This window comes from Leucoraja erinacea, chromosome 3, assembly GCF_028641065.1.
Source record: "Leucoraja erinacea ecotype New England chromosome 3, Leri_hhj_1, whole genome shotgun sequence".
NCBI lineage: Eukaryota > Metazoa > Chordata > Chondrichthyes > Rajiformes > Rajidae > Leucoraja > Leucoraja erinaceus.
In genome coordinates this window covers 74,669,483-74,681,291 of record NC_073379.1, presented here as the reverse complement: position 1 = coordinate 74,681,291, position 11,809 = coordinate 74,669,483, and the positions used below count along the sequence as shown (strand labels likewise).

Here is an 11,809-nt window from a genome sequence, read left to right as displayed (position 1 = left end):
TATGCATTATGAATGTTTTCCTCATCTGTCAATGAAGCAGTTGTGATTGTGTAGACTTGCTTCTCACGGCATGAAATCACAGAGCTTTGAAATCTTCACGGAATCACTCACGTCACTCCGAAGTATAATAGTAAGATTAAAGGAGAATTTACCAGTTTGAAATTTGATCCTTATTTTATGAGGAGTTACGATGAGGGATTACGTGCCCTCCGCTTCCAACCGTCTCTCACAAAGGTCATCTGGTAGTTCTAGGTTTCTGATCTTACTATGTTACTTCAATTACTGTTACCTGTGATTTCACACCGCTGCTTTGAAGATTGACGCGCATGCGGACTGATGGGGTTTCTTCACGTAATCCCTCATCGTAACTCATTAAATAAAGATCAAACTTCAAACTGGTAAGTTCTCATTTAATCTTACTATTTTGGGGGATCATCCAGGCCTAGTTCTTTAAAATTTTCCATTACTTTTTCTTTGGTGAAACTAATTACTTCACTTTCCTTATTGTTATTAGTCTCTTGATTTCATCTCTGTTTTTACAATATGTGTTATGCCTTCTGCGGGAAAGACAGTTTTTGTTTAATGCTTCAGCCACATCTGTTTTCCCTATTATAATTTCTCCCGTTACTCTCTCTATAGGACCCATATTTATTTTTGCCACTCTCTTCCTCTTTGCAAAGTTGCAAAAGTTTGTACAACACTGCTTATGCCTTGTGTAGGGAGGAACTGCAGATGTTGGTTTAGACTGAAGATAGACACAAAATGCTTCAGTAACTCGGAGGGACAGGCAGCATCTCTGGAGAGAAGGAATGGGTGACATTTCGGGTAAAGACCCTTCTTCAGACTCGTTCTTATTTCGGGTAAAGACCCTTCTTCAAACTTACTCGTTGAGGCAACTTTATGTTCTTGCTAATTTGCCCTTACATCGGTTTTTTTTTTTAGAAGGGATTAGTTTTCTCGCGTGGAGCCCCGTCCAGTGCCATAGGTTGCCGAACCCGGAGTTCTTGATGTTGAAAACATTGGCCGGCTCATTGTGGTCCTCCCCAGGTGATTTTTCTGATGTCAAGTGGAAAATGATTCAACGTTCATGTTGCATTAGCCCGTTCTATTTCCAGCCCGTGTGCCGTAGGTTGCCGAACCCTGCTTCATGTTGGCGGCATTGTGGTCCTGCACATCACAACCAAGACATCCAACCAAGAAAGAAGAGAAGGATTGTGACGTCACTCACAGCCGCCAACTGACGCTGCTTCCCCAGACTGCACACATCGCTATGATGTGGCGCAAAAAAACAAACTGTGCAGGGACTGAAGACAGCGTGAGAATTCTGTCATCAGCGTGAGAATTGGCTGAAAGGCCAGGCTGTGACAACAGACGTACAGGGAGACACACATACACAAACACACACACACACACACACACACACACACACACACACAGTGTTCCAGACCCATGACTATTGCTACATGCTTTTCCTTATATCTTGATTCATTCTCTTCTAGTTGTGTTGCTGCAGGTAGAGGTAACTACTCCCATCAATTTTTTTGCTCCCTCTTATTCTCATCCATCTTTGCCAAAATAATTATTTAAGTTGCCTTTAGTCATATTTTAGTATCACAATTACTGCCACTCATCCATTTCCATTCTATGTACAAGCAAGTTCGGTATTCCGACTGCACATGTCCCCGGTCATATGTCACTAGCTATAAAACAATCTAGGCAACGGTGGTGTTGCATTGTGTGCAGGCTTGCATTTCATCCATAGTCGGGGTCGGGGTTGGCTCTCCGTCGCTGCGGGTGCTGTTGAGTTGCTGTTGGGCCGTCCCCATCCCTTCCCCAGTGTCCTGTCCCTGTCCGGAGGTGTCCGGTGTGGCCCTGGGCTGGCAGGGCAGCCCCGGACCTGCAGTCGCTAGCTCCAGCTCAACTTTGCCTGTCACGCCGGGTTGGCCCTAGCAACCCTCCCCCCCCTCCCAATCAGTCCGACAACGAGATCCTGCTGAAGATGAGCAGCCACCGACCCTTCTCGAAGACGGGCAACTCGGAGCCGCTGCTGCTGGAGTTGTCCTGGTCAGAGAGAGAGTCTGTGGATGGGCTCCTGCCCGTCATGGAAGGCCAGGCGCCCGCTGGAACTGCAGGTACTGTTAGTGATGGTGGTGCTGGTGGCAGAAGCAATCTCCTCCCCCTCCCTTGTCCAGCCCAGAGTCCGGGCCATCTCTAACTCCAGGTGGGCGCTGAAGGCCGCCCGTAGCGTGGAGCAGTCTAGCACCAGGCTGGAGGAGGCTGAGCCCAGGCTGGCGTTCTGGCACAGGCAAGGCCGGGGCCCTCGCTCCTCCTTGGGATTGTGGATGAAGTGGCATTGGGTACTGTAGGAGCAGAAGCCGGTGGTGTGCAAGGTATGGCTTGTACTTGGGGTAGCGGCTGAGGCCATGGGCGAACTGGCACTTGTCGTTGTAGCGGCCCATCGGGGAGCGGGTTCCTCTGGAATTGGAGCGGGGTTGGGCTGGAGTTGGCGCTGGCTGTGGGTCTTTTTTTTACAGCAGGGAGCTGTGGATGTTTATTTAATGAGCATGGAGGGGCAATTAGACAATAATGGATATGGGGATTGAGCAGGAAAGTGGTTTGTTTTAAAAAACATCTATTATCTCATTAAATGGTGCACCAGATGCAAATGGCCATGTAACCTACTCCTGATACTTTCTTGCATTCGTGCTTTATTATACTGCCTTAAAACTGCGTTATATTTGATAGCAATCTTTAATCTTACACTTCTTCTAATAGTGTCCTCATATACAACTGTGGTTTCAGAAAAAAAATGTTCCTGCTATAGATTTCTGATTTGCCTGTTTGCAGAATTAATGCAACTCATCTGTTGGAGGACTGTAGTGTTTTTGCCAAGGGACCATGGAATACTTCTGAGTTACCATCATCTGATCATGAGGAGAAAAGGAATAGGTGATGTTTCAGGTTGAGACCGTTCATCAGACTGATTCAGAGAGAGGGAAATAAAAGGTATGGATACTTTTAGTTTCCCTCTCCCTGACTCTTAGTCTAATGCTAGGTGTACTGCTTAAAATTCATAGTTGATTTGGTGAATTAAGTACTAGTATACTGGCTTCCTGGCTGCAGTCTAGAACCAGATATCATAGCTTCAATACCTGAATTCAATATATTCATACCTTTTATCCATACCTTTTGTTTCCCTCTCCCTGACTCTGTCTGATGAAGGGTCTTAACCTGAAACAACACCTAGGGATGAGATGCTATAATATTATTAAATTCAAAAGTCTGACATACATACACACTTTCATTCTTACTAACAGCAGAACTAGCTTTTTCCCTCTCCACTTTTTGCCGTTATTCTTTCACATTGGTTCAATGTAAGTTTGATGCCATTCATCATACCTTGAAGATATGATGATAATATTGAGTTATTTTTTGTGAATTTACCGACTTATGGACATCTGTAAAAACAGAAGCCATTCATTACCTGGGATGGCATGCATGTGATTGTTTTTATGCCATCCTTAACAACTTCGGCTCACATTGATGAAGCCATAACCTCAACTCTTTCTTTTTCTCAATGTTTATGACATTTTGATTCTGCAGTTCATTTGATGCATTCCTATCATCTGGCAGGTCGGACCCAGTCCTGAAGGTCTAACAACATTTTTCATTCGTTTTTAAGATGGTTTATATCTTCCACCATTCATAGTGAAATATCGACGCCTCACCTAATATTTCTATTTATTAATCCATTTTTAATCATGGTTGTATTTTTTTTTAATGTACAATTAATTTGAGCCCATTAATTATTCTACATTTTTGATATTTAGTCGATGCATGTTTCAAATGGGCTGATGAGCTTTCACCTTGGACTACTGCCTTAGGAAAGTGACAGCAAAGGAGGGGGTGGTTGGGATGGGGGTGGCGAAGCGCAGAAAGACGTGTGCTGTCGCAGACAGTTGCAGGTCGGGGCTGTGGAGGGGTTATTTTTCCAAGTTGCAGTTACCGTTATATCCGGCAGGTGTCAGAGCAGCTCGTAAGACAGTTGGACGGGTAAAGGGTTTGTCAGATTGCTGCAAAGTGCGAAATCACTGCGGGAAAATTCGCCGGGAGTTGCGTGAGGCAGGGTCGGGGGTGTGTGGCGGCGTGTCCACGGGAAAATAAACAAATAGGCTATTGGAAACAGAGGGGTGATAGCATATTTCGTGATCGTATGATTATTCAGCATTTAGATGCAGTGGAGATCGGCTGCTTTTGTGCACACAACTCCACTGCATCTCCTATTTACAACGATCAGTGTTGTGAAGCTGCTAGTGCAGGTGTAGCACAAGGACGTGAGGTTTTTTTTAACGAAATTCATCTTTGCATTATCCGCACATACTTGGGGAAAGATTCGTGCGTTTTCTAATAAAGCAACTGCCTTTCAAACGTTCTTTTATTATACACCATTTAAAAGCCAGTGAGCTAAATGCGGGAATTCGATCATTTTTGGACCGAGGCAGTAACTCAATCTCTACTATTAATATTAGTAGTTTTAGCAACCTGATTGACTTTTATCTAAAATTGAATTGAATACAGTGATGCCTGTGAAAGACTCAAGTGCTGCAGTACAAATTTTAACACGGATGTAAACATTAGTACGCGGTGCACACACACACACACTCACGCACAGAGGCACATGCACACACACGGATACATATAAACATACGCATGCATTTTATACATTCACATATACGCACCCGAGCAAATAGTTTAAGGGGAATGCAGTTCAAATTGGGGAAAACCCCTACGGTTCTCCCGTTTCTTCAACAGATATGAAGTATTTAGACCCCTACCCAACAACTCGTTCTTAATACCGCTCCAGCAGAGAAACAGGGAGGTTTGTTTTATTGGAAAAGGGTCACATAGTAAATAACAGCTGGTTGGCACCTGTGGATCACAATTGGGGTGGGGGCGCGTTGTTCGATTATTTTGTTGGTGGTCTCTAACACGCCGCCCCAGATGATTGATTGTGTGGCTGGTGTTGGTGTAGTGGCTGCCTGCCTGGTTGGGGTGCAGCTAGTTCGGGGTCGGGTCCAAGGACTGCCGCTATTCCAGTATCAGCTGCAGATTACAGGCAGGAGCCGGGGGATTGGCTGCTCCTGTAGTAGTCTGGTGGGCGGTTCATCTCCAGCCTCATTGCCAGCAACCTCACGTCCCACACCTATAACCGTTCTTTCGCGTCCTTTTACTTATTTTTCCCTCCCCCTCTCTATCCCCCTCCCTCTCTTTTCCAGTTTTCGTTTTAAAGCCCAAAAATAAAACCCACCCCGGCTTCATCTCCTCTCGTGCGTCAGCCTCGCGTCATGCTCAGCAGCTCTCAGAATTGGACGCTAAAAAGCTAATAGTTTGGTGGGAAGGTGTAGGAGTGGGGGTGGGGGTGAACTAAAGCTGCTCGCCCCGAGCCCGCAGCAGCCCGACTCACTCAGCTGGTGCTGGGCGCTCGATTGAGAGGACACTCCACTCCACTCCACTGCGGCAGCGCCGATGCCACGGCGACCAGCCACTGCACCTCACCACCAGAGCCGGCTGTAGTGACAGGCAACGGCATTTGCATCGTCCTCTCTGGGAGTAGATGCACAGGGAGAGAGGCAGCTCTTTGACGGGGATTTACAAACTGGAGACTTCCATATCGTTTATCTGCAGCGTTTGGCAGTGGGGGCGAGCACAGTTGTAGTAATCTGTTTATGGATTATCCCCTTCTCCCATAATAATAATAATAATTAATAAAAAGGAATAAATCGCTGCCGGAGGTCGGGTGAGACGCGGATTTGTTCCGGCTTCCTTCCCCCAGTCTCTCTCCCCCCCCCCCCCCCTTTTTTTTTGCTGTTGTTGGGGTAAACGCATCCGACCTGGAGTGTGGGATTGAGGCGAGGCGAGGATGAATTCCTCGTTGACGGGGTGTTGGTGCCACGGACTGAGGCTGCCGCTGCTGTGTTTTCTGGGCGTCCTGTTGACATTTGGCAGCTCGGCTCTCGGCTGCCCTTCGCCCTGCAGATGCAGCGCCACCAAGATCACCTGCACCGAGCCAGGCATCGTGGCTTTCCCGGAGCTGGCGTCTGCAGCAGAGATGGAGAACATCACTGACATGTGAGTACCGCGGGCGGGCGGACGGGCTACCCCCTCTAGCCGACATGGTCGCGCCGCTTCTTTCAAGCTGTCTTGACCACTGGGTCGCCTTTGCAATGAGATGGTGAAGAACACCCAAATACGTGCATGCCATTAGCAACCTCTGCATTCGGATGCCTCCTTCGACCGAAATATTTCATTGGTCTCACCACATCGCGTCTGTAGTCTGAGGTTTAACACAAGCAGAGGGAACCCCCTTTGCCAATAAACCCCACTAACCGAATCCCTACCTCCCCATCTCCCTATCCCAGGAGATCGCCGTTCAAATGTGTGTTTGAACCAAACTAGCAATTTCCTTTAACAAACCGCCAAAAAGGGGGAAGTTGAGAAAAATATGTTTTCTCCTCATGTGTGAAATCTTCAGTGCTCGTGTGCCTAAACTGTAGGCTGCACAGCCGGGAGATGGGAATGGCTTTAATTTCACGACCTCTCTTCGGGCGGCATCGATGCGATATAACATGTACCGTTATGTTATGTTGTAACCATCTACTCTCCCATGTGTTCCCCTGAAATACCACAGGCAGCATGCGGAACGACCGCTGTCCAGTGATTTTAATGTCCACTTTTCTCGTTGGACACCAATTAATTAATTGCGTTAAAATTGCGAATAATCGACTATATTTCATAGCTGATTAACCCTACCCTCGAAGGCAGGAGCATTAAATACCAGAACATTAAAGAGGTACTCGGCGGGCTGCTCCTCATGTGTGCCTTGCGGTGTGAATGTTTGACCGCGGAGAGCACCGGCTCCTGGGCTCCTGCCCTTTAAGTGGATATAGATTTTCGTATTACTTAAGACTCACTGACTTTAGATTGGACTTGGTTCGCGACTTCCCATACATCTTCCACTGCCCACGCTAACCTCGCTGAATCCTCTTTATCTCGCAATGAATGTCTTTATTCCCCAGGCGTTAACTTGTTGGACCGAAATAGCAACTTAAAATTGTGTTCGTAACATCTCTTTTTACAGTTCCTTTTTATTTGCAGGAATATTATCATTCAAATTGTATAAAGAGAAGATACATCTGTGTGTTTTGAGCTGGAAGGCTGTGCGTTGCATTTAAAACGAGTTAAACACTGGGCAGGTTGTTAGTTGCGTTCACTACAAGTTTCTATTTCTTTTCCGTGGAGGGATAGCGCTGTTTATTTATGCAGAAAATGTAAGATCACGCACAATTTTATTCACTCGTTGGATGGCAACCTCATTGGTGAGACCGACATTCACCACATTCGTCATTTTTCCAAAACAAAAACACATCGTTTTTTTAATTCTCTACATATTTATGATGCGTAGTACAAAATGTAACAAAAACATTAGCGCAAGCAACCAAACACCTAGTCTCTGAGAAGAGGGATATCTTTGCCACACAGACTGTTCTCTGAGAGAAGGGCATTAGGGAAAGTGGCCAAGTTATTTTATCACAGAACAGATCCAGGTTTATTATTACCACCCCACACTTTACTCTCTCCTCGTTACTCACAGCCTTCCGCACTCTTCTCAAGCCCCCTTCCCCGACCCTCTCCCCAAATCCCCTGTTTCCTCCGTCCACACCTTTCCATCTACACTTATTCCCTCTCATTCTCTCGCACCATTCTGTCTATCAGTGTCTTGATGTCTTCCCTTCCCCTTGCCCATCATGTCCTCCCGCATTCCCTGTTTATTTTTAATTCCTAATATCCTCACTTTTTGTAACCAATAGCACCACACTTAAGGAGACGCAAACTTTTGAGAATTAAATCATATGATGCCGTGCTATATTACCCACGTCCTGACTCCGGCATCGCCAGCTCTTCCATACAGTCATTGCCAATGCGAAGCTGCTTGCTACCCGAGGCGCGGACACGAGTGTGACTGGAGGGAACCAGGCAACAAATCATTCAGTATTATTAATATTTCACCCCGTGTTAGACAGGCGCTAACGTGAAGCATGGGTGACATTTCCGGAGTTGCTTTCTTCGCTGTGTGAGTGAGCAGGGCTGATAATTGCTGTCTGTTGGTCTGAGTCGGTTGCGCAAACTGACCAAGAGCCGGCAGTGTCAGTAGCGCGGAGACCGGCGCTGCCACAGTGCACATTGTGGGCACCCGCTGCACTCCGTGTTAAAGCTGCCAGCCGTGGGCAGAAAACAGTTCGCTGATTTCAAGTCATTTCATTAGACGGACTACATAGTTTTAACCGCATTATATCTGCATTTATATTAAAGTGCATTATATTTAAATGCGTTTTGTTCAAACGCATTATATATTTAAATGTTGTCATCACTGTGCGGTGAATTATGGCAGGTTGTGGGTGTAAATCTGAGACTATTTGCCGATGAGAGAGGGAATGCGATGAATGCTCAGACTTACATTTAGCCCAATGTACTGACCAGCATTCAGAATTCCTAACATTACTCTCCCGTCTCCGCATTTCACTGGTATCAGTAGATCCACTTGACAGAAAGGAAACATTGTTGGGTCAACAAAGCAAAGAGCGTTGAATAAAAGACCCGGCATAGGCTGTCGGCGGGTCAAAGGCAACCTGTGATGTCTGCAGTAGACCTCGGCTCCAGGACACTTCGCTGAAGTTATCAAACACAATTTGTCACCGAGTCACATTGGGGAACATTAGAATAAATGACCATACGGTCATTTCCCAAGTCAGGAAATGTTTTAATGGAGGAAGGAGAGGTGGGAGGGCAGGGAATCGTGGAGTCCAGGAGCTCCGTGGTCGAAGGTATTGAAGGCAATGGGAGAGCAATAAGCTCCAAGACTATGACTGGAGTAGTGCAGGTGGCTTTGATGGATGTGAAAGTAGGACTGGAACTTTGAACCTGGTGTCCTATCAGGCATCAATGTAGGCCAGCGAACAAGGGGAAATTCTGGGATAGAGATCAGAGTGCAGACTGTAGCTCTGGAAGAAGCTGAATGGATGCAAGGTGGAAAATGTGTTGTCAGCTGAAATGTTTGGGAATATCTGGAGGGAGGAAAGGCCTGGAGAAAGTCTTCAGTCGTAGATTGGAAGATGTTACTGAGATGCATAGATGATGAAGCAAGAATGTGTACAACTGTAACATAGGATTGTGAATAGTTTGCGTCTATTTATGACATTGCCAAGAGATGGAGGTGAACACACAGCATTGAAGGAATTCAACGGGGCAGGCAGCATCTGGGAAGGGAATGGACAAATGATGTTTTGAGTCGGGACCCTTCTTCCTGCCCCAAAATGTCATCTGTCCATCCCCTCCTCAGATGCTGCCTGACCCACTTTGTAGTTTGCTCAAGATCTCAGCATCTGCTGTTTCTTGTGTCTTTTAAGAGATGGAGTTGGTGATCAGGAACAGAGTTTGTGGAAGTAGCCAAAGGCAATTTTGAGATTTAATTGATCTTAGTCTGCAGCTCTTAGTCCACAAGGAGCTGAGGGAGCTAATGAACGTGACTGCATATTAGAATATTGTTCTTGCATTTTAATTTAATGGACAAACATTTACACAATAATGACAATGCAGGATATTTCTGGAGTTTGAAATGCCATTAGAAAGAATTCCATGTGTACTTTTAGTCCGTAAATAATATTACTGCTCAATTTGGAGGAAGTGTATCTCTGTAATTCAAAATCATGCATATTTCTTATGTGATGTTGAAGCAGAAAGTAGGAGATTAGAGAGACTCTTTAATCCACAGAGTTTATTCCCCCAATTACCTAGTTTTGATATATTTTTAGTCAATTTACTCCTCCCATTTAATCTGCAGAGGGAAGGTTAGCACTAACTGACCCCCAAAGATAATCAAATAGATTCCAGAATTGTTATCCATCCTTAGCCTCACTAGTCAACTTTGCTTGATATCCACCAGGCAACACCCCTCTACTTTCCAGCAACATATTAATAATCAAGGTGTGCTGAGGAGTATATTATCAGCTAGTTTATATTTACTCATGCAACTTTCAGTCCTGTTCCAATCAGACTTCTATCCCCCTTCTTAAAGATCAGAATAAATATTAAATTAGAAATATTTTTTTAAGGTTTGTCAAGGTGTGAATGAAACAATTGTGTGGATTGTGAATGAGGTGATGACATAAATCATTTTTCAGTGAATCAATGTGCCACATTGTCGCATGATATTGTCATGGGGAAAATGTGGTCTTTGAACATTCCTTATTTGCAAACAAAGTTTTTTTTCATGATGATTCATTAAATTTTCCAAAAAAGCTGAAATCAAATGTGAATTTGCATTATGTGGAATATGCTATTGGATCTAACCATATACTTCATACATATCTAAATACATATACCCAAGATTAAATTAGGAATAAATTAAACCGACAAAATATTCCTTGCACAGAATAAATGGGACTGTCCTTACACTTACAGTTACAAATAGGCCAAACAGATTGTGTGGAGCAAATCAATATTATACTGGGTTATGATATCATGTACAAAAATAGTCCATAACTTTGAAAATAATATCATGGCGTACTTGGGGCATTGTTATAATTAGTATTTGGTAGATGTAAATGCTGCACTGATTGATTGTGTCACATTTCAAGTAGGTGTTGAAACACTTCTGCCGGACCTGGAGTGTTCTACTAAAATTACAAAATAATCAATGCTGCATGCACTGTCCCTGGTCCACATCTCTTCAATGAAAAACAGTTTTCTTAGTAAAAGGCTGGCAGTTAGCCAGGGGCGGCTCACGGATCACTAATATTTGAAAGACGGATGATGAAAAACAACAATTCTAGTTTCTAAACTACTGATAAAATGGCTGATCAATGTTAATATATATTCACCCAAATGAATAGCTTCATAACTGATTGCATAATAATAATTTCTCATATTACATCTGACTTCTGGTACATGGCAGGATTTGAATTTCTTCTGAACAAGTTTTAATGTCGACAATTTGATTTAAAAAATATATATGTTGCTGCAAAGGTTCGCTGAGAACCGAAGATCAAATCAGTTTTCCTAAAGCGCTCAGATTCCAATTTTTCCTTTAAATGTCTAGTCTTAAGACTGGAGAAATGCATTAAGCAATTAGGTAACAACTGTGAGGCTTATGTGCATTTCCCCTCAAAAAAGATCTTGTAGATCTAAATATTTGTGAAAATCCTTTAAGTTTTCATTATCTAGTTCATCTTTTTGGAATTTTAATGGATGGCTTAAGTAGACAAAAGTTCAGTTTTATTTGTTGTCGTAGCGTTTTGTGTGTTTGGGTATCTGGGTTTAAATTATTGAAAGGGTAATGGATGATGTTTTCTGGTTTAGGTTTCCTCAAGTCTGTCTCTAGGGCACAGTGAGTTAGTTTATTTAGCCTTTCGTCAGCTCAGCTCTACAAACTGACTGGAGAAAATCTGGCAGAGATAGAAAAATGTCAAGGAATGAGCGCATTTTAGAGAGAGAGGATTAAAATACACTCAAAAGAGATCAGGATAGCAAAACAATAAAAATTGTGCTCTTGTGAGAAGAATCTGGAGCAGTTAATGACAAAAATATACTCGGCAAAGAAAACAAATGTAAAGTGTGGCTAACCCATGAGCTCAAGGGCTTCCATCAGCAGATAAACCAGCAGCACGGAGCCTGATAGGAAGCAGGAACTGTTTTTAGAGGGGAAAAGACAGAAAAGCTGGCGAAAGCAAAATGTCAGAGACATATTTCTATG

The 11,809-nt window shown here is 44.1% G+C and overlaps 1 protein-coding gene across 1 annotated transcript in view; it reads left to right on the top strand.

Moving 5' to 3' along the window:
- The first annotated feature begins 5,266 nt into the window (after positions 1–5,266).
- Positions 5,267–11,809, top strand: part of ntrk2a (neurotrophic tyrosine kinase, receptor, type 2a) — a 223,625-nt gene continuing 217,082 nt past the window's right edge. Inside the window, exon 1 of the mRNA XM_055632947.1 lies at positions 5,267–6,129. Within this exon, the coding sequence (XP_055488922.1) occupies positions 5,921–6,129 (209 nt within the window). The 5' untranslated portion in view covers positions 5,267–5,920. The remainder of the gene's footprint in view (positions 6,130–11,809) is intronic.